The 23,871-nt window shown below is 38.6% G+C and overlaps 1 protein-coding gene across 9 annotated transcripts in view; it reads right to left on the reverse strand.

Annotated features, from left to right (window-relative positions):
• The window catches only part of neo1a (neogenin 1a), a 92,558-nt gene that overhangs the window by 26,454 nt on the left and 42,233 nt on the right, over nucleotides 1-23,871 (reverse strand). For 5 of the 9 annotated variants that reach the window (XM_042061134.1, XM_042061140.1, XM_042061136.1 and 2 more), the window contains exons 3-14: nucleotides 20,900-21,175; nucleotides 16,084-16,234; nucleotides 14,921-15,057; nucleotides 13,784-13,938; nucleotides 10,977-11,097; nucleotides 7,981-8,206; nucleotides 7,700-7,854; nucleotides 5,169-5,317; nucleotides 4,813-4,951; nucleotides 3,212-3,261; nucleotides 2,128-2,272; nucleotides 664-774 (exon numbers count right to left, since the gene is read on the reverse strand). In XM_042061134.1, coding sequence (XP_041917068.1) covers nucleotides 664-774; nucleotides 2,128-2,272; nucleotides 3,212-3,261; nucleotides 4,813-4,951; nucleotides 5,169-5,317; nucleotides 7,700-7,854; nucleotides 7,981-8,206; nucleotides 10,977-11,097; nucleotides 13,784-13,938; nucleotides 14,921-15,057; nucleotides 16,084-16,234; nucleotides 20,900-21,175 — 1,815 coding nt within the window. The remainder of the gene's footprint in view (nucleotides 1-663; nucleotides 775-2,127; nucleotides 2,273-3,211; nucleotides 3,262-4,812; nucleotides 4,952-5,168; nucleotides 5,318-7,699; nucleotides 7,855-7,980; nucleotides 8,207-10,976; nucleotides 11,098-13,783; nucleotides 13,939-14,920; nucleotides 15,058-16,083; nucleotides 16,235-20,899; nucleotides 21,176-23,871) is intronic. The other 4 variants (XM_042061137.1, XM_042061139.1, XM_042061141.1 and 1 more) reach the window with 1 other exon arrangement.

Here is a 23,871-nt window from a genome sequence, read left to right on the forward strand (position 1 = left end):
CCTAAAAACAAGCAAATTTGTCTGCCAGTGCATTGAGTAAATTTGTTTTGATAAGACTCAAGGGGGAACTTGGCAACTATTACTTGACAACTTAATAAACCCGTTTAGAAATCATTTAGATGGTTAAATGACCTGTTCTGGTGAAAATGGTGACTTTCCCCACTCCCCCTAGCGTCCCCAGGCGGAAAACCAACCTTGCAACTTTGGTACTACCGTCCCGGTAAGAGAAGTGAGAAACAAGACACTCGTTTTAAATTGTGTTTCTCACCTTGTAACATCCACATTGTTCTGTCGAACTTATGCTAACCGTTTCGCTAGCTTGTAAACAAATCCGTGTGCTTTATCGTTATGCACAACTTCCCCAGCAGAGGGGGAAATTTAGCTACTCCTGCCAAGTTTCCCTCTAAGTCAAAATTATCTATCGAGAGTGTGCTAGGTAAGTCTCTTCATACTTAAAACAATACCAAATAGATTTTTTGATCTTAATATAAGATTAATAACACTTGGTTAGATTTTATTTTTTGCATTGTACACCTAACCCTAAACACCTTAAAGTACATCACTGTAGACAAAAAAGACAAAAAAGGGGAACTCACATTGATGGAAAAAAAATCAGTTAGTAAATTTGAATATTTAATAATGGTCTGTCCTGAAATGTCTTACCATCAAGGTCACTCTCAAACGTCTCAGAAGTAACCCAATCTGAGGCTGGACCGGACCCATTTAACGTCATAGCAGTCACTCGTACGGAATATTCAGTTCCGCGCTGCAAATCTGCAATTAAAAACAATTGTGTTTCATATCATCAATCATCACTATATATATCAATCATCAATCACTGTTACACTACACTAATGACAACGGAGCACATAATAACAGCTGAGCACTGATCATACATTTAGAAATGTCCTTCATGTCTCCAGCTTAGTTTTCATCTGCAAATGCTCATAGTGTCATTCCTGTCTCAGATTTATGCCTGAAGCTACTAGAAAATATTTCAGTGACTGTTCAGTTATAAATGACTGACTGAGACGTAATTTGTACGAAGAACCCTGCTTCCTGTACATATAAGAGCACATGATTTGGAAAGTGGTGGGGACAAAAATGCACACACAGCTTAGTTAAGTAATATTTTACTTATAACTGATTTAGCTTAGTCAGTTATAAGTAAATTCTGATATTATTTTACACCTGGCTCCTTAATGATTCATTAGGCCTATGCAGTTGAATCAGCAGTTTGATGAACTATTTAATTTATAACATATGATGATGCATAACCTATGATTTACTGCAGATGCTGTTTATTGACAGTCTGTAAAGTTTAGGCGAAGTAGGAACAAACGTCAGGAATCCCTGATTAATGTGATTGGTTAGGCTGGACCAATGATTTCAAAGTTAACGGTATGTACGATTTCAAGTTAAAGGAGAAATCTGGCAAATTTTCAGATAGATCTCCATTACTCAAGCTCACCGAGTACTGTCCGTACGAGAGGAAAACATGAAAAAAATTGTTTTTTACCTAGCTCGAGTTGCTACAACCAGCAGCTAACACAGCAAGGCATCTACAGTGCTACACTCTAGGGGCATGAAACGGAGATCTGTGAAAACTCACAGGATTTCTCCTGTAATGCTATTTCTACACCCGTTACCATGTCTGTGTTGGAAAGGTTTTGCAACTGTGAGTGTCCAGACTCTATTCACAAAGTGATTGAGTTTATTTTTCACCAGGTTAATTTCACTATCTTTTAATCTCTTATCTTTGTCATTATAGGGGCCATCTTCGCATGCTATGTCTTGTTTATATATGCTGCTCGGGACCATTTACAGTAGGCTACCCACAACTGGCGTTACAATATGATGTGATAATACTTCCACATGTCTTACATTAGCCTTCACATCAAGGAAGTTTTAAGTAGTCAGAAAAGTGATGATTGAGTGACACTGTAGAGACATCACAACATCACAACAGTGTGCCAAAATATATGACATTAATAAGTTGTGTGTCAATACAGTGACTAGAATTAAGAGTTATGGACTGCAAATGTAATAAAGTGTTTTTTAAATAATTTATTTCTGAATGGTTTACAGTCGATTGAATGCACACAAATGTCATGACCAATAACTTACTGTCAAGGAGTTTGTGGAGCTGTGTCCCTGCAACAATTTCTGACGCCTCACTTTTTCGGGCCCCCTTACGGTAGCGGATTTTATATGCAGTAATCTCCCCATTCTGATCATCTGCAGGGGGTGGTTGCCATCGTACCATGATACTCTAGAGAAACAAAGGTCAATGTCAGCCAACTCTCTTTTGGAGCCACAATTTAATACTACCTCCCTAAAAGAAAATGTCTCATCTCAGAAATGTCTTTTCTTTGTCTCCAAAGAATAGATTGACAAGAATAACTAATTGGACTTCGGCTGAGACTAGAGGTCCAATTTAAATTCAACATGAGATCTCAAAATGCTGTTTTTATTCCAGTCTATTCGTATTGCTCCTTATTTCTCCTTACATCAGTCTTTATTCACCAACTGGTCCTCAAAATGAAGGAAGGCAAGCCTATATACTGAAAGATTCATACTTTTTTTTTAATCGAAATTTCAACTGAAACTGCAATTTCCACTAATGCATTTAGCCAATCGTGAAAGTTGCAATTAAATCGTACAGCTTGCCACTATAATTATTTGGGTTTGGGTATTTTGGGTGCACCAGAAGTGATGAACAAACAAGCAAAAAAGGTAGCTTACTATGCAAAACCTATTGTCAAGCAATTGATCCTGAGGCAACACAATTAACATGTAGCAACTTGAAAAAGCCCCACAGGCAGCAGTACGATGGATGTACACAGCCCAAAAAGGCTAGTAGAGGTAGTGCTGGTCTTGCCCAACAAGTCAAGAGTAAGTAAAATACTATTTCAGAGTCAAGGACTGCATCATAGTGAATATTGATCAGAAGCATAACTTTCAAAAATGGTATCGCAAATCAAAATGCAATTGCACTATCTGACAATATCTGAAAATTAAAATGAGATATTTTCCCTAAATCGTTCAGCCCTATTTATATTTCATTAACATAGTGCTCTGAAGTGCAAAAGTGCGAGTACATGACTGGCTTTTTTGCATCAGAGAATACACTCATCTCTGGTAGTACACTGACTACCACCCTACTTGAAGTTTATGTATGTGGAGGATTGTTCAGTTCTCACAAACTTACCTTTGAGTTCAGAACCTCTACAGTCACATTCTGTGGTGGGGCACTTGGTACTGTAGGCATAGGCAAAAGATGGGAATAGTTCAAAGACTGATATCTCTCAGGTTCACAAGAATGTGGTAACATGTTAGGGAACTTATGTTGGCCATGAACCCATAACTAATATGTGCCTATATCTGTCTGCCAAGGCAAGATTATTTATATAGCACATTTAATACACAGGCAATTCAATATGCTTTACATAAATAAAGGCAGAAAAAATAGACAAACTTGCATCATACTGTAAATAAACCGCATGACAGCCTTGTATGCAAAAAAAAGGATTATCTTTAAGAGTAAAGTACATCATGTTTAAATTGCAGTTTACACAAATTAATTAGAAAGAACATTCCAAGAGGTATCATGGGAACACTCAATAAACACTTAACCAACCCACTGCATAGGTGCCAGAATAATAAACACTTAAAAGGATACTGTGGAGTAAAAACAACCTGGGTCTATTTATGGTTGATAACAGGATCAAACTTTCATTTGGGAGCAGGTTAGGTTAATCCGAGGAGTTTGTATTAGCATCAAAATGGCTTATAGCGTGTTTCAGTGGGCATACAGCCATGTCAAAATAAATCACTATTTCCAAACCACTGACAACTTCAAAATAGCCTTATACTTCGGTGGTAGTGTCCATGGGTATCCTACTGATAAACCGAAGTATTACTCTAGTGTTACACCTTCTAAAGTGAACAGAGAGGCTATAACAAGGAGGGTTTCTGAAGGCAACACATTGCCTTACTTCTGTTCCAGTAGCGTCAAATCAGTGGGCATGTTTGACTTCTTGCAGCTGCATCGGTCATCAGCTGCACCAATCTACTGCATAGGTGCAAAAACTTAAAATATACTATCTGACACCCAAATGCAAAATGTCCAGTCCTTTGACCTTCATCAGGTTATCTAGATCTAGATAACCTGATGAAGGTCAAAGGACCGAAACGTAGTTTCTAAATAAAATCAGTATTTGCAAAATAAACAGTGTGCAGGAGTCTTTGAGTTCCATATGTTTGATAGAAGAAAGATTTCAGACTTGGTCTTTGGTTCTTAGAGCTCAAGAATCAAGGTGTATTTTAATTCTCTTTGCTTTGCTGACAAACAAAATTATCTGTTTTGTCCTTATTTAGATGAATAAAATGTTGACTCCTGTTGTCATGACGTTTGTCATCTGGGTGAGAAATCCACATATATTTGTGGAACATTTGCATATGATCATCAATGTTGTTCTGTAAAATTTGCTTCAAAAGTAGCATAATATACATTGAACATAAGAGGACACTGCTCATGTCATACTCACTCTGTCAGATTCATTCAATTGCCAATTGTGACAAAGGCTTTTCTGTTAAGTGACCCAATTCTGATCTTTTGCTCACTAACCAATCAACAAACACACATGGGTGAAAATACAACCTCCTTAGCAAAGGTAACAATAAGGATTAATGATGCGTAATATGGACATCATTGGGCACTAACATTGGCACACATTAATTGTGTTAATAGTGAACATTTGTTTTCTAATGGTTTACCTATTCATTTGTTGATGTCTGAAATATTCTTACCAGCAGAAAATGTCTGCGCCATCACATCATCTGTGGACACTCCTGGTCCATGTTTGTTATAAGCCACCACCCGGAAGCTGTACTCTGTAAATTTTTTCAGCCCACTTAAGGTGTAAGACAGACCTCTTACATCGATTTCCTGAAAGAGGAGAGCCGTACAGTATTCAAAAGACCACAAAGGTATATGCGGTCACAGACAAAGGCCAGATTTACCGTTAACCTCCCAAATTACCATAACAAGTTATTTGAATTATTCTTTCCAAACAATATGCTGAAATGATACAAATAATCAACACTTTACTTAATCTGGTGGTGATTAGAGGTTAAAGATATTGAAAACATCCTGTCAGACTGACCTGCTCTGTGTCTTGGCCTTTTGCAGTGTGGTAAAGCTTGTAGGTCTGAATCTCTCCATTGCCTGTGAGAGGGATGTCCCAGCTTACAGTAACTGAGGTAGGGGAGGTGGCCACGGCTTGAAGATTGGGAGCTGGTCCTGGTACTTGAACTGTACAAAGATTATATAATTATTATAAATAATTAGTGATATAACACTATTGCAATATCCTGGCAAAAAAGCCCTACACACTGAAGACTCCAAACAAATTGACTAAAAAGGTTATTAAAAATATGAGTCAGGAGATGAAGTTGTGGTTATGGGAGCAGAATTTAATGTTTGCGCCTCTTAGCAGACTCAAAATGTCATGACATGAACATGAAGAGGATCCTTATGAGACAGTGTTAAACACTAGAACTGCCAAGAATTTCAAATCTATTAGAACTACCAAGGTGGTCATTTTGACCATTGGAATTTAAACTAAAAATTTCACCAGCAGAACTATTTTCCTTTTCAAGAAAGTAATTTTTTGAAAAAAAGTTTAGCGGTCAAAATGATACAGACTCACAGAAAGGGCTCGGTAAGTGTGTACTCAAACCTTCACACCTTTTGAAATTCGATATTGGGACAGACCTAAGCCCTTACGAATTTTGCGAGAACGCGCACCAAAGTCCCTGAGTCTGTGAGTCCGGACTTTGGGACTGGCCCATAGTTTACAGTAGGGATAATATGTGCAGAGTATTAACAGTAACATTATAAGAGCAGAATAAATATGGATATTCAGTATGAACAATATAGACAGATACAGTATGTATGTACGTACAGGTATGTACAGTGTACAGTGTATTAACAGTAGCATTATAAGAGTAGTAAAAAATAAAATAAATGTGCAGTATTAATAGTACAGACAGATATGTGCAGTTGACTATGGAGTATAGTTTACAGTATGATAAGAGTTAGTATTCAGCAGGGTGACAGCCGCAGGGAAGAAGCTCCCTCCGAACCTGCTGGTCCGAGTGCGGAGAGATCTGTAATGCTTCCTGGAGTGGAGTAGGGGAATGGGGTGAACAGTCTATGGTTGGGGTATTATTAAAGAGAAACTATGCAGTATTGTCAATTTCTTTGCTGTTTTCTCGTTTTTTGCTTCTTTTTCGCTGGCTCCGTCATGACGAATGTCTGAGAAATTCCATCGCTACCTTGTTCTAGCCGGTGCCTGGAGTGTATGTGTATTTAAATGCAGTAAAGCAATTCGTTACACTGTTATACTTCCTGACACGGAGTCCGTCGGCCCGCCGGCCCAAAGTTGCAAGGGTGGTTTTTCTCACAGGCGCTAGGGGGAAGCAAGACGGCGACCATTCAACCCGAAAAAAGTCATATAACCATTCCAATGACTCCGAAGCTGTTAAGTTAAGGTAAATTAAGCTAAAAAACCTGCATAGTTAGCCTTTAACTATAAGGGCCTGATGAAATTACATGGTACTCTATGTTGTAGGGTCCAAGGTCAAGGACACACGTGGTCACTCTTTAAATCAGTATTTCTCAAACTTTTTCAGACCAAGGACTTTTATCCAAAGCGACTTATAGATATCAATTGCAAGGTGTTACGTACCTCTCTCAAAGGCACAACAGTGGCAGCCATGAATTTAACCCACAACTTCTGTGGCTATTGCATGCTAGCCAAGTTAGCCACTACACTAACATTGGTCTTCTTGCAACAATATTCTTCAAATATTGTACAATGAAATCAAACTTGACGCAAAGCATTGATTGATATGCTTCCACCTGCCATAACCTTCACTCTGTCTCAGATGACGTACTTCCATCAGTACACTTTAATGCAGTGCACTGTGTGCTTACTGAATTTCTTCTTTTTTTTTTTTTTTTTTTTAAAATAGGACATAGTATACAGTAAGTTCCCTACGCTATGTGGGCATTGAGAAATTGGAACGGCCACATAGAGGTGGAAATCATGAAAGCCTACAGTACTTCTACAACGCAAAACTTTTCACATATATGCCCTTATTACTATGGTGCCTCATGGACTGTTTGAGTGTGTGCACTCTTTGCAACATTGAAATATAACTTTATTGGTGTCCTCTATTAGACAGTGACAAGGTCACACTTTGTCAAAACATTAACAGTTTATGTTATAACTTGCTTGAACATCTTTAAATTGTTTTCCACTGCTGCTGCTCCAGTTTCCTTAATCGCGATGATCACAAGTTTGAAAATGTTCCCTCCCCTTCCTTTATGTAGCCAAGATGGCGTCCATTGAGGACAGATAGTTTCCATCGTTCCACACAACTTTTTGACCGTTATGAGTGCACCATTCGAGTTTTCGCAGTGTACTTTGTGTCATCAAAATTTTCAGTGCGCATTCATGTACCTTCAGTGTGCATTTCTCAGAGTGCATTCATGTACCTTCAGTTGACAAGCATACAGTATATAAAAAGTGTGTGCATGTATCATTCCGACTGGTTTCCTTTGTTTACATTTCCAATTTTGTATTTTTCACAGTTGTAGATTTTTTATGACCTCTTGGGGGACTCTTACCTTCAGGCTGTGTGGCGACAGTCAGGGCATTGGAACTCTCACCCACACCATTATTATTGTGTGCAACCACCCGGAAGGTGTACTTGCAATCAGGCATGAGGTTCTGGATGGTGACCTGCATCTCTCCAGGCTGACTGGTGTTCACTATGCGTTCCCTAAAACAAACAACAACTATCTATTAATATAGTCTTGATTAGTGCTTAATAATATGTAATCAAACTTAATATAATAATAGGTTTCCTTTTTCATAGAGTGATGTAGAGAATGAAATAACTGAGTACCTGTTCATACTCTCCTGGCTGTAGTAGACGGAGTAGGAAACTTCTTCCCCATGGGTCTCAGCTGGCTGTCTCCAGGTCAGCTTAATGAAGCGGGTGGACACGAGCGAAGCCACAAGATCACGTGGGGCTGAGGGTGTAGGTCCATCGCTGCCACCAGAGCCTGGTGTTACATGTTCAGTAGTGGCACTGATCAGTGAGGGGGATGAGGGGGAGGGCAGGGACACATCTTGGGTGTAGCAGGAGTAATTGAGTGATGGTGTAAGAGACATTGGCACAGGTGAAGGAAAATGATGGATGAAGGATGGGAATGAAAAGGTAAGACAGAAACACAAAAGAGGAAAAAAGGAAAAGGGGGAGAGGACAGAAACAACATCGAAACAAAAGGGCTTGATGACAGAAATAAGGCACAAAAATTACTAAAAACTCATCTGAATGAACTAAATACATAAGTGACAAAAATAAATATACTGCAAAAATGACAGGATGAAAAGTCAGCCTTTGGGAAGAGGCTGCAGTATGAATGTAAACATATATAACTGATTGTGTGCATGTGGGGGATGCATCATTTAAGAAAGGGACAAGTAAGATGTACAAAACATTCCTTTGAATCAACACTACAGAGGAACATTTGTTTAATTCTGATAATAAATCTCAGCCGCTGTTTAGAATTCAAGATCTCTTAACTATCCAAACTTTTTAGATTAGCTAACATAGGTAGCATTGGTTACCATTAGAAGCTAAGAATGAATAGGTACACAGACACAATAAATACTGCATAACAAACAGCATAGATATGTTCAGCACAGGGCTTAATCTATTTGAAATCAAAATGATTTGTGACAATTTGAGTAGCAAACAGTGTAGGCTGCACATTTCAAATACAAGTTATGCTCACCAATCAGAGGTGGCCCATGGTGACTGAGTATACCGGTATGCTCACCAAAAACAAACATATGAATCCCAAGGAAAACACAATGACTATCTATTGCAGATGTGTCCAAAGCCCAAATCGCATGCAGATCTTTAAAATCTCCCCCAAAATACATATAATGTATAATGGTAATCATGTTAACTCTTGCTAACAGGAAATATGATCCAGCATCATCATCATCTATCTTCAATAAATCTAATTTAATTACTAATTTAATTACAATCTCTCTTCAAAACATATATTTTTGTTTAACACAAGGGAACACCAACAGACAGCTCTAATTTCTTCACAAAATGTGTAGTGCAGACAGTGAACAATTGTATGATGCACTGTTCCTGCAAAGCACAAGCTGACAAATGTTGATTGGCTATGGTAATGTAATGATGGCAGTAGAGATATCTGTATTCATCCATACACTATTAGGAACACTGACGTAAAACTAATGCCATGTAACTAATCAACTCAACAATAAATCTTAGCTTCATGAACGTGCCATATAATATTCAGTGCCATATGTTATAACCGGGGCATTGTGGCACCGGGCGTGATGCAAGTCTCGTTGCTAGTTTACACTGGTGCAGTTGTCAAATTAACCTTGATCAGAAATGGGCATGTCGGGACGTTAGGAACGTTTATTTAGGATTTTGTGACTTCAAACGTTTCTGTAATACATCTTTCCTATCTGGAGTTAGGATAAGAACACTGACTTAGGAGCGGCAGTTCTTAAATCAAAGCTTAAATATAGTTACCACAGTTACCAAACAGATAAGATGGGATTTGCGAGCTAGGAAGTTTCTGTAATACGGTCCTTGGATGAATATCCAATAAGTGTTGCTCTTTTCAGGCTATGTTTTCGATTCTATCCCCTTGTCAGTAGTGACCGTAAATAACTTTAAGACTTTGTTTTGTCATTGCATTTGAGTTCTAATACTATGCGAGTGCAGACACATGTAAACTCTGCTTGAGCAAAAGCTTGATATTAAAGTATTATATTAAAAGGGAAACCATGTCTGTTTATATAAAAAAAACAGAAGTCAGACCAACTGAAAGCGCACACGTATGCGCATAAGTGAGTGCTTCTTCTGGACCAACATCATTTACAAAACAACGTGGCACTATTAAGAAACACATGCATGCCAATATATTACTTTAGATTGCCCTTATCACCTTATACATTGGAAACTCCTTTGCAAACTTGGCCTCCATTTTAATTCAATTCAACAATTGCAGTATTAGAAATTAGTTATATTCAAAACTCTATCAACAACAGTGACCACTATGACATGAATAATAATAGCCCTCAGAAACTGAAGCCTTAGCAACAAGTGCAGCTCAACAGTCAGGGCCTTATGATGACACACCACCCTTCAGATCTTCTCTGTTGAAATGCAGTCTAGTTATTATGGTTAATCCACCAGTTTTTATCATATAGCTTTCGTAAAGTGTTTTGCAATTCCCTCATCCTGGCTAAGTGCAAATTCATCACATTCTCAAAAAGTTTGCTAATTAACTGACAAACAGAGGATGTTCTAATGACCTGATAATTTGTGATGACATGTACTCTGTCCATTCCTACTGTAGCTTGGTAGTTAATATAAATTCTACCAGAATCCTTCGCACATACTAGCCTGGAAAATCCAGACCCTGGTAATCTAGAAAGATTAAGGGTCTGGCCACAAATAATGAAAATGGCCCAACTCGAGGGGCAGCACCAAGCAAGCATTTAAAAAAATCTCACTGCACACCATTAGATAACACTACGACCAATGTTTACTGACTGATTTCGGACTTCGACGCAATTGGATAACACTATGACCAATGTTTATTGACTGATTCGTTGCAGCACTGTCGTCATCTGTTTAGCTCGCCTCATGGCCTGCCTATATCAGATACACCGATGTGATTGGTTCCTCGCGACGCAAGGGGTAAAAGTAACGTGCATCATTATTCATTGCCAGAGTGTCTCGCAGAGACAATTCAAATTGTGCTTTCGCGAGAACTCTGGTTTTCCAGGGTACACACATACAGTACAGCCATGCACACACACATTTTTTTACAAGCTTACCATGATCCAGAATAATGAGCTGGGCGCTGGCTTGTACATTGCCAGCATCATTCTCAGCCATACACTGGTAGAAGCCTTCATCGGATTTCACCAGTCCAAGCACCTGGAGATTGTGCTCCTTCTATGGGTTATCAGAAGAAATTGATAGTAATCAGGTTTAGTCAGTATTATTGAAAGGTGTTTGTAAGTCTGAAGCATAAACCCTCAGGAGCATGCTTCAAAACTCTCTATTTTTACCTTAGTTACGGTCACCCCAGTGAGCTCATCCTCATTCATACAAGCTGTTTTTTCATTGGTTTTGTACTTACTAATTGTGAAAAGCTTTGACCATAGAAGTACTCATATTAGGTATTAGTCACCAGCTCCAGTAAAAACTCGCTATAACTAATCGTGTGCTCTGGTCCCATTTCTGGGTTCAGTCTTAAGAAGTGGCCTGAAAGTTACGATTGATTCTAAGGTCCTGCTCCGTGAGCACCAGCAGGCTAGAGTGCAAGAGACATCCACTTCATTACTCATATTAGGTGACATTATGCAGTGTGTCTGCTCTAATAGAATAATAGTATGAAAAAAAGTTTTGCACAAGTACTGAAATTGCACCTCTGCACTTTTAGCATGGAGTCTGTTATTCATCTAGGTGTGTGTGTTCCTGTGTATGTGTTTTGTTGTTTGTAGAATTTGTCAGTCTTTTAATGAGTTCAGTTTTCCATTTTCTTTGAAAACATTTTGTATGGCATCGTTTTTTCTTTTGTAAAGGGAGCAACATCAGTATTAGTACCCTTAAATATCTGTTTGTCAATCATTAGGGTCCAAGGACATTTGAAATATGTCAGCTGCAGCGCCCCCTGTGGATGGAATTTTACAAAATTTGGCAAGCATCCAAAGAATGTGGCTATGATGCAGCATTTCAAATGTTGTGTACTTTGACATTTTAAACATGTTGGCATTGACGGTTGAATTTTGATTGGCGTCTGACCAGCTTTACATTTGACTGGTATAATATTGCCAAGGACACAAGAGAGTGCAATATCAGGTGACACCTGATGTGAAAGGCATAATATGAATTTTTAAAAATAACAACTAGGGCTGCAACTAACAATTATTTTCAACATGGATTAATCTGTTGATTATTTACTTAATAAATATGTTGCTTGGTCAATAAAATGTCAGGAAATTGTAATAAAAGTTCATTAGTGTTTCCCAAAGCCTCAAATGCCTTGTTTCACCCACAAGCCAAAGACATCTAGCTTTCGGTCATGGAGCAGCTAGTAAAGCCTGTACAACAGGTGAGGCCTTAGATTTTTGCATTAATGTCATTCAAGTCCTAATGAGCTGGGGTGACGTACCTCTTAGAGGATATATTTTAATATACTGTAATTATTCCCATGTATTAGGCACATTGTATATACACCGCAGGACAGTGTTTTATGCAACAACAACAAAAAATAAAATGTGTATTAACTGTACACTTGTATTAACCGCAATGTCCAATAGCCCAATGAATCAGAATCAGATTGTGCCTTAATCATAAAGAGTAATTGAGACAATGCATTAACCTTGCAGCTGAAGAAATTTAGCAAAATCAATGTATAAACACTGGTCAATAGTCAGGAAAATAAGTATGTTAGTATGTATTCTTTGCTGATACCCAGGTTTGGAATAAAAAGAAGGATGACTATGGAAAATAACCTGATATTCATTGTTATTTATGGTGGAACGTCTGACACTGTGGTGATCTTTTCCCTCCAAAACCTTTGGGAACATCAAATATGCTATCCTGATCCTAAAATACCAGGATAATAGATAACCTAGCAGCCTGTACAATTTCGAGAGATTAGTTTAAAGAGGAAAAATGTCACATTCCATGGTCTGAATTCAACGCAATTGTAGAAGATTAAGTGGAGACTGTACAAAGCATTATTGGGTAGTCAACTAGATGTACTGCGCGTGTGTGTGTGTGTGTGTGTGTGTGTGTGTTTGTACCTGTACCTGTGTTTGGCATGTGTGTGTGTGTCTGTATGTGTCTGTGTGTGTGTGCGTGTGTGCGTGCATGTGAGTGCGTGTGTGTGCGTGTGTGCGTGCATGTGAGTGTGTGTGTGTACATTTCAACTTTATCTGGCAACCCTTCGCTCAACACCGCCATCCGATTTGTGTACAGTCACTAAATGTACACATAAATTAATTTATTGTATGGCCCCCACATGAACGGAATTCCACGAAATTCAGCATGCATTCAGAGGGTGTCAAAGTGATCCTACAGGTCAAATTTTGTGCAGTTCTGAACACGCCAGCCAAAAATACCTGCTATTACAGAGCCTTTTCAATTTGAACTATGTGGCGCTATACCGTACTATAAGCATCAGCTCCTTTGAGCGAGCCTCCTCTGTCTTTTGACAAAAAGGCTTAGTTGAAACGGTTCTATTTTCGTTCTGCTCGAACTGTAGGCTACAGTCAGACCAAGACCCAAAACAGCCTCTGGGCATATTTATGCATTAGAGTATAAGGCTGAATCTGTGAATTTTGATTGTAAAATAAATCATCAAGAAAGGATTTCTTGATCTTTTTACTATTTTTACTAAGGGTGCCAAACAATTGTGGAGGGCACTGTATGGACTGTGACCCGATACCTAAACACACCAAAGATTGGTGTTTTTGCTGCAAAAGAAAGCAGGTGTGTGCATGACTTTTTCTAAAGTAATCATTCTGACAAACATCCAGAGTGGCGGGCTATGACTTATTACTTGGTAAATGACTAAACATTCATTAATGTTTACAAGATTTGCAAACTCTCCATAATCATTAGGACTTACAATTACTTTGAAGTAGTCACTGGGGATGACCGCATCTCCATTCTTGACCCATTTAACAGTCGGTGCAGGTGAACCTGTTACTTCACACTCAAAGATGATATCCATTGATTCATGAGCATAGGTGTTCACTGGCTTTTTCAGGAACTGGGGAGGAACTGAAAACGTGAAAGCAGAAAGGTTTGGCTATGTTAAAAGGGTGAACATTCAAGAATTGTTTTTAAAAAAATGCACTGACTACAAAACACACAAAAATATATGTGAAATTAAGGATTACTGCTACTTGCTGTGCGCTGATTGCCCAAAGTGGAGCTACACATCACAATGCATTAATAAGTAGTAAATTAAAGGTGCTATATGTAAGTCATTTATTGTAATAAATCATAAAATGCAGTGTTTTCCCTACTATGTATTTAGCAGCGGCGCAGCAGATTTTAAGCGCCACTGTAAAATTTTCACATGATCAGTAATGTCACGACATTTAGGCCTACATTGTAAAAGCACAACAGCCAACATCAACGCACATGCACACACTTACAGAAGGCTGCCAAATTGAGACTGAACTGCTTAAAACTATAAGGCTCACTATGATATCTGCATCATTTGGTTTTGAGCACTCCTCAAAAATATCAAAAAGACATAAAGGAAACTTAAATTCTCTTTCAAGACAATCAACATGCTATATTTAACACACAACACACTATGACACCTCAATAGGTCTCACAAAACAGCATGTATCATTTCTTTCATCCTCCAAATCAAAGAATAATTTTGAGAATTAGCATACATCATGCATAAATCTAATGACGCCTGATCGCATAGCCTTTGTATACACCATTGTTTTCACTTATAGCTAAACTTTACTATACTTTACAAAATAAATAGTTTAATAAGAAGTGCATCAATAAAGAAGTATCATGAATTAAAGTGTGTCCTGTTTATAACTTTAATCTCTAAACTTTAAACGAAAAATCATGTGAATATTTCAGCTAAAATGTGTGTGGTCTGTCCATTCTGTAAACTGACAGACACACCACAAATACCGTACAACATGAAGCCACGATATTCCCTGAGACCAATCCTACGATGTATCTGACATGCTGACTGATACAGGTTGAGGGAACAAACAATATATTGTACCTTGAATTTTAAGCTCAACCTGAACCTCTATGGAGTCATTCACATTGTCTGCAAGGCAACTGAATGTCCCAGCATCCTCTTCAGTTAGGTTGAGAACATGCAAACTTCCCCCACCAACAATTTCAAAACGTCCCTCACTGTTGACAATGAATAACAAGTCATTAGAAGAAAGTGAGTCATTAAATGAAAGTGTTGTCAGAGAAGAACTGTGTTCAAAATCATTTGACCTTGCAACTACACAAATATCACCTAATGGTAAGTGTGAAGCAATGTCATGGTTTAGAACATAACTGTGTAGAAGATATTGGCATATAATTTAAATTTAAAGGGATATTCCACCATTTGGGCAATTGCACTCATTTTCCACCTCCCTGAACTATACTCTCATTCCGGCGTAATAATCTACTGCAGCTCAAACTTGCTGATGGAAGGCCTACGGGGACTATTTTCAGGTGCTGCATGATATCATTGTGCTGCTGTGCCCATGGTCAAATCAGCCTAGAAAATCGCCACGTTTCATTTTTACACTTTCTTATTACACTTTTTAACTTGAGGCTTATTTGACATGGAACTATACTCTCATTGCGGCGTAATAAATAAGGAATGTTGCAAACGTACCATGGGTGCAGCAGCACAATGATATCACACAAGTTTTAAATGGCAAAATTACCGGAAATCTTAGTCACTTTTAAGCGTGATGCTAGCAGGCGAGATGCTAATGGTCTAATGCGATTCAATAATCTATGCTAGGCTGGAGCTAAAAGTGGTATCACCAGACTCAGAGAACAGCTGGAAGAACTGGAAAAAGGTAAAAATCAATTGTTTAACTCGAGGGGAGGTAGACAATTAGTGTAATTCCCCAAATGGTGGAATATCCCTTTAATATTTCTATATCAAATATCATTATGCTAATGAAGCTCCCTCAAAAGTCCTCCCGCAAGGACTTTTTAGAAGGAGAATGGACTTTTGAGACACAGTGTAAGTGACCATGAATACATAGTATGAAAAGTGATTGAAACATAAAACATCATTACATAAACATAAAACAGTGTTGGAGTTTCCTTTGTGATTTGTGACATACAAGTGCCCTTGTGGTTATTTTTTTCAAATCAACCTAGTAGCCTACTTTCAAATCGTCAAAAACATCAAAAACATCTCCATACCTCTCCTCAATGAGCTGGCCATTAAACATCCATCTAACATAGGGAGCAGGATACCCTGTCACCACACAGGGAAGAAGTACACTGTCCCCTAGCACTCTAGACATGGCTGAGGGCGTCTTCAAAAATTCAAGCTTTCTTCGTTCTGCGGTTTCTGAAAGACAAGCGGGACAGATGCACATGACTGACAGCAAGGCTCCAGACTGGACCACATTTTTTTGAGGCGGTACAAGTGTTTCTTTAAAATTTCATGTGGAAAAACAAGGAGAGAGCAAGTCTGCCAGTGTAGACCAATACTGGCACATCCTGGAACTTTGAATTGCAACACGTCTCCGCCCGACAGCTTAGATTGAATAGAAACCAACATGGCTGCATTGACATAGGGAGAGAAACAAGCTAATAAATATTAAATAGTCCTGCCACATTTTGGTTCCAACCATTTACTTAATCAGCTGATTCTAATTAGCGCATTTCTTAAGCCAGGTAGATCAGCTAATTAGTGAAATCACATGTGTTAAGCGCACAGATGTTTACCTGCATTTGGCTGACTATTTAGTTAGGCTTGGCAAGCTTAACTTTACATGTCACAAGGTCAACTACACAAGTTACAACGCAATTCTACCACTTGAAATACAAAAGGATTTTCTACTACTAAGACCAGATAATTGTGAATGTTATACTGAACGTCCACAGTTAGTTAGCAAGCTAACGGTTTTACACTAATAGTAAATTATTAATGAGCCATATTTGTCCTCAACACTGGGGTATTGGAAGTGAATTATTAATGAGCCATATTTGTCCTCAACACTGGGGTATTGGAAGTGAATTGGGTTGGTAATGTAAATAGTTTCAACATGAGTTAGACATTTCTTCAAAACCCTTGTCCTAGTAAACAGATTGAATCTCCTGTAAATGATGCACAAACTGGAGAGCACTTTAAATTTCGTTGTACCTGTGACAATGACAATAAAAGATCTATTCTATTCTATTCTAAATTAAAAACTAGATGTAAAGAGTGTCAGCTACTGGTCTTTCATACTGAGATCAATTATGTGATTCTAGATTGTTTTCATCTAAAAAGGGGCGTGGTGCCGATGTATTGCTGGTCGAACGTATAGTGGATGAGGGGGAAGAGTCCAGGAACAATTAGTCAACTGTGTGGGCCATGTCATCCAGTGCCTACAGCAATGAATTCCCAAGGTTGAGGAGGAAAAATTAGATGACACTTCAGATTCAGAAGAAGCTGTTTTTAGGCTATCCTAAGGCGTGATTAAGCATGCTGTTACTGCATCAATGCTTCAAAACCTTATAATAAGCCAAACAGCATCAAGACACGCCTCAGAAAGTAATTTGGAGTGATGACTTTATGCTCAAAAACCTAAATTTTACGCTCAAAAATCTAAATTTTACGATTGGAGAGGAGTCAACAAGTTCTGCCTTAATGTTAATGTCTACCGTTAGTTGATGGTCAGTGTTCACATTGTGTTCATGCAACACAAAGCGCTCCACAAACAAACAGCATGCCAGACAGAGCAGCGAGACGCATCTATACCCATTACTTGGCAAGCAGTGTGCTACTTAAAACACATATGACATCATTACTATTACTCTTAGAAAAAAAAAATAAAAGTGAAAGGGACAGCATTTAATAAGCAGCATTCAATTGCAGTTATTTTTCATACCACCAATGATGGACTGAACTCATAATAGGCCTGTCCTCAATGGTACAGCAGCAAAACTAGTCATCAAAATAGCAGTAGGTGTGACTCCTTTAAGGTTAACGTGATGTCAGTCAGTGATTGAGTGTCTGCAGCCAGCGAGATACTGAACGGAGATTAACGGAAAAGCTGGCGACCAAATCAGAGTTTGTGATGAGGGAAACTTAAGCATAGTTTCAACAGCTGATCATTGAATAAAGCTGCAACTCCACAGACTATCGTATGTCTGTCTGTTGTGCACAACTTGCTGCAACAGAAGTTAAAGGGGGTTGCCCCGAAGGTCTTGATAACTTACAATGACCTGACTACCAACTGAAACAGGAATGGTTAACATATTTCTCTGAAAGATTACAAAACCCAAATATATATAACAAAATGCAAATATAATACTAAAATACAAGTTAGATTTATCCACTGAGGCGTTGTTTTTTCAACTATTTTGGCCTACGCAGATCCACAGATCTAGTTAGAATGGTCAAATACATCCACACATTATTTTAAGGAAGCAGTAGCCAACCAAGCTCAAGTAGCTCAGTGTAGTCAGATGGGCCTCACATAGTTAGGAAAAACTATCTGTTAACAGAACAACAAACAGCCGCTCAGTCCTGTACATCCTCTCCGAGAAAATAAATCACACTAGTCAATTTGTCTCCATCTCCTACTCCATCCCCTACTCGTGCAACTTTTGTGTATGCTTGTCTGTGCGTGTTTGTGTGTGTGTGTGTGTGTGTGTGTGTGTGTGTGTGTGTGTGTGTGTGTGTGTGTGTGTGTGCGAGTGTGTGCGTTTATGTGTGTGTCCATGGGTGTGGGTGTATGTTAGGGCTGGGCGATATGGACCAAAAATCATATCCCGATATATTTAGGTTGAATATCGATATACAGTACGATATATATCCCGATATTTTTTCTGCAAAGTTAGAGCTGTAAAATGAAATGTTCAGTCAAATATGAGTAGTTTTATTGAAAACTCACTACTCAAATAACAATAAAATGTAAACATAAAACTGGAGTGCCTTTTTTTGAAATCAAAGATCCCTGAGGTGCACATTTAAATAAAAAAAAATATCTTATAAAATAAAATAGCCTATAAAATAAAATAGGCCAATCTTTTTCTGAAATAAATATATTTATATGAGAAAAGTAGCATGCAGTTTCACAGCAGTGCAGAGAGGGGAGCAGTGCAGAGAGCTCCGGTCAGCGGCTTGCTTGGAGCAATGATCACGGCGCAAATTTGAACTATATCGATATATGCGATATGTAGGGGTGCAGCTATCGATTCTTTTTGTAATCGATTAATCTAGCATTTTATCGATCGATTAATCGGATATTTTTTTTTTTTTTCATTAAACATTAACAAATAATGCATAACGAAAATGACATGGCTGTAAAATGATCAAGCAATTGACACAGAGGTATTTATTCTAACTCCAACATCAGGCTACAAAACTAAGCCCATTTATTGCAATTTACCCATTTAGTGTTTATAAGTGCCAGTGCCAACAATTAAATAATGTTCAAAATGCTCTCTGTAAAATTGCAGCCTCTTGTGCATGACTTAAGCTGGGCGAACAAAGCTGTCCATACTATGTTGTGAAGTGCTCGGAGGGAGAAGAGGGAAAGCAATTTAATGTATTAATATGCATATATTAATGTATTAAGTTTCATGCTGTAATCTAGACCTGACATCAAAGTAAATATCGGTTTTATGTAGATTTCTACACCTGCAGCATTTACCATTAGGCTACTAACAATAGGCTATGTAGATGATAGATAGGCTAGATAGATTGATAGATGGCCTACTTTATTGACGCTTGGTAAAATACAGAGTGGATGTTTTCGGTTCAGATGCTTGTTCTTTTCCCTTTTGAGTATGTAATGATCCCAAAACTTTACTTGAAAACTTTAGACATCTTGACTCCGCCAGCTAAATTCAGAATGCATCACGATTCACGCGCTAGTGGTGTGCTTCCTGAACAACGCTCCGTGTGGAACAATCAGATCCCTGCGCGTATAGGAATTTAACGAGGCTTCGAGGCAGGGTTTTTGCCTCGAGTAATTTTTGTAATCGAGTTATTCGAGTAAGTCGATGAATCGTTTCAGCCCTAGCGATATGGTCTAATTCCATATCGCATTTTTAAATATATCGATATATCTTTTATATCGATATATATCGCCCAGCCCTAGTGTATGTGTGTGAGACAGTCCTGCCTTGTAGCTCCTCTCCTCATTTTCTCATGTACATTCTTCAGCCAAAAATAGCAAATGCTCAAATTTCATGTAATCATTCACATCATACCATACCATCATGTTTTAATGGCGTTATGGATGTTACAAAAAGCGTAATTTTCCATGGAATTGCCATGTAATAAACTCCGGAATCGCGAACTACATTGTTGGTTGTCTTGAATTTCCCCTTGGGGATCAATAAAGTATCTATCTATCTATCTATCTATCTATCTGGTACTTTGTTTTATGTGTAGGGACCCTGAACAAGCTACTGACAAAATTTGTTCTGTTTTGAACAATATTACTGGTTAAAAAATGCTATTTGGGAAGCGTTTAGCTCACCGCCCTTAACTAATCCACTGTTTACGATTTGGGGCTATAGCGTATACCGGGGAAAGCTCTGTAGTGGTTGATCAATGACAAATACTGTCTCCACAGCTTTCTCCACAATTATTAGGCCCTCTTTCAAATGAGTCATTTTTGTTTTGGTCCACTTTGTGGCTCACAGGCTACACAACATAGACCTATTGGCAAACTTTTACATCTGGAAATAACGTGTAGAATCCCCTAAAGTTTGTGGGTTCGAGCCTGAGCAGGTGCAGGACTAAACCATGCAGTCAAAACAAAATGCAGGTAACATAAGCATTAGTATCTGAACTAAAAAAATCCTTCAGCAGACACTGAATATGATAATAAATAGCATATAATTATTCCAGTACAGAATCATGTAGGGTAATTTACTCGTACGATGGCACTTCTACATTCTGCCTGGCACTCTCTTATTGTGTAGATGTAACAACAAGTGGAAGGTGCAACTGGTGTCAGCAAACAGTCAGACATTACATTTGAGAAACAAAAAATGCAGTGTGTATTACCAGATATGACTTTAAGCTCCGCCTCTTCACTGTTTTTCACTGCACCCCCTGTTTCAACCACACAGCGATAAAGTCCGGCATCGGCATCAGAGGCATTGCTGACAACCAGTGCCCCACTGGGCAGCTGAAAGACCCTCTGATCAAGCAATATGGGCTGCCGGTTGAGTTCCCAGCGGGAAAAAGCCACAAGGTCCTGATTAATGTCGCATAAGAATACATGGTTGTCACCATGTTTCACAAGACCTGCTTCAGGCTGACTGGAGAACCTAGGTATACCTGAGAAAAAAATATGGATATAAGAATAGGAATAATACGGGAAGAATATATCAACTTAAAGGGATATTCAACCATTTGGGGAATTACACTCATTTTCCACATCCCCTTGAGTTAAACAATTGATTTTTACCTTTCTCCAATTCATCCAACCGTTCTCGGAGTCTGGTGATACCAGTTTTACTGTAGCTCCAGCCTAGCATAGATCATTGAATCTGATAAGACCATTAGCTTCTCGCCTGCTAGCATTAGGTTTAAAAGTGACTGAGATTTCCGGTAATTTTCCGATTTAAAGGGACACCAGGCAAGGCTGATGCTTTTTCTCTACGAAACTCCCCCTCGCTCGGTCTGAAGCTCTTTTCCTTTTCTTTGCATCTTCCCTCAAGGGTTTTCGCTGCTTCTTCGCCGGCTCTGCCATTATACACACGTTTGCAACAATCGCTAGCGTTTCGTTAGCCTCCCTCTGTGCTGTGGATGCAGGATGGAAACTGAAACTGCTTCGGTCGCCGGGTACGATACACTGAACTTGCAAGCGGGATATTCTTCCTACAGGCAGTAGGGGCGGGCGAGAGAGTCTTCATTCGCCCTGTAATGAGCCATTTAACCATATACCGACTTACGAAGATGAGTAATTAACACAAAAACGTTGCCTGGTGTCCCTTTAAAACAAATCTCCTCTCAAGTTAGAAAAAGTGTAATAAGACCAACAGAAAATGAAACGTGGCGATTTTCTAGGTTGATTTGACATGGAACTATACTCTCAATCCAGCGTAATAATCAAGTAACACCATGGGCACAGCAGCAACAACAATGATATCATGCAGCACCTGAAAATAGTCCCCGTAGACTAACTTCCAGCAACAAGGTTGAGCTGCAGCAGACGAATTAGTTAGTGACTAGATTATTACGCCTTAACTTAAGAGAAGACAAGTTCTAAATAGGAAAATTACCGGAAATCTTAGTCACTTTTAAACGTGATGCTAGCAGACGAGATGCTAATGGTTTAATCCGATTCAATGATCTATGCTAGGCTGGAGCTAAAAGTGGTATCGCCAGACTTGGAGAACGGCTGGAGGAACTGGAGAAAGGTAAAAATCATTTGTTGAACTCAAGGGGAGGTGGAAAATGAGTAATTTCCCCAAATGGTGGAATATTCCTTTAAGTTACATAGTAAACAGTTTGATCATCTGATAAAATATCAAAGGGCACAAAATAATAAATGCATAAAAGTATTATGCTAATTTATTAAATGCTAATTATGCTACTTCTGGCCTACACAATTAAAAAACAGACACGAAAACAGACAGACAGACAGACAGACACACACACCTAAAATGAAACTTAATCCCCTCAACCCTCAAGACATTGAGGCGATTATATTACAGTCTGAGTTTCTAACATAACTAGTGCAGTGCCTGTACAAACCATGCCCATTCCTGTAGAAAACCTGTAGTCCAATGACATGCCCACAGTTTCTTTAAAAATGAGATGACCAAGCATTCCATAATTGAATTGAAGCCCATTTCCAATGTTCCTAAAAGACGGGCACCCAAATACAATTGCTAATCCGGCATGGATGTGTATTTCTTTGGAATACTGCACCAATTTCATTTAATTTCACTGCTAGTTACACCCCTGCTGGAAGTCTTAAAGATCCCATCCCATTTTTCCAGTTGTTTTTTAAATAACATAGGTCAAATTGAGTTTGTGACCTGTGGTAAGTTTGAAATTCATGCGGTTTGTCTGCTGTATGCAATAGCCAAGGAAAGGAAAAGGCAGAAAAATTGAGCCAATCTGGATAAATGGTCATTGCTACTTAGCACTGACTAATTATTATTCATGGTCCTGCCCACTTGGTTAGTTCGTATCCACCCACAGAAGTTCTGACAGAATCTAGATTGAGCTAGTGCTAATACCACAGTCTATGGCTAATACACATAGTTGCTTAGTTACAGAATTTTGAATGCAATGGCAGAACGACAGCGAATCTGTGTGTTATACTTAAACAAAACATCTACATTGCATCCCCTGCCAAAGAAAGAGGAGTTGAGGGAGAAATGGTTACAATTGATTTTTGGAGAAATACCGGAACATGGTACCAACTTAGTAGTGTTTGACGCATTTCGAAGACGATGACTATGTCAACTATGGGGAATGCAGCAGGGGGTTTGCATCAAGTTGGTATTGAAACCTGGAGTTTTAAAAAAATGTAACTACATGATCTATAGAGTGTGGTAGACACTACCGTAATTTTGCATGCATTCGATTAGCATTTTGCCTGTTCCGGTTTATAACAAAAAATCCCTATGAGCGAATGAATGGGATTTCGATAATCATAAAAAAAAAATAATGCCTCCGATAGTTAAATAACTGCTTACGAGTCCCGGCGTTTGTTTCCTGTCAATAAAATTAGCGTGCATGTTGTCTCCATGAGGACTTTACATCTGCTATAGAGCTGCACAGTCCCGCCCACAGCCAAAATGTGGTTAGGTGCCGGATGTAAGATTCCCATTCATTTGTCCCATTGACGTTTGGAAAAATCCGTATCTAAAGAGTTTTTACAGCATGTCTTAGGCTAACGAGCTACGGCATAACTCATAGGCATACAACATATCATTTTGAGTGAAAAAACGAAGAGAAAATCCAAAAAAAGTCAAAAGGTACAAGACTGTACATATTTTCATTTCCGAGCGAAGGAA

This window comes from Alosa sapidissima, chromosome 14, assembly GCF_018492685.1.
Source record: "Alosa sapidissima isolate fAloSap1 chromosome 14, fAloSap1.pri, whole genome shotgun sequence".
In the NCBI taxonomy this organism is placed as follows: domain Eukaryota; kingdom Metazoa; phylum Chordata; class Actinopteri; order Clupeiformes; family Clupeidae; genus Alosa; species Alosa sapidissima.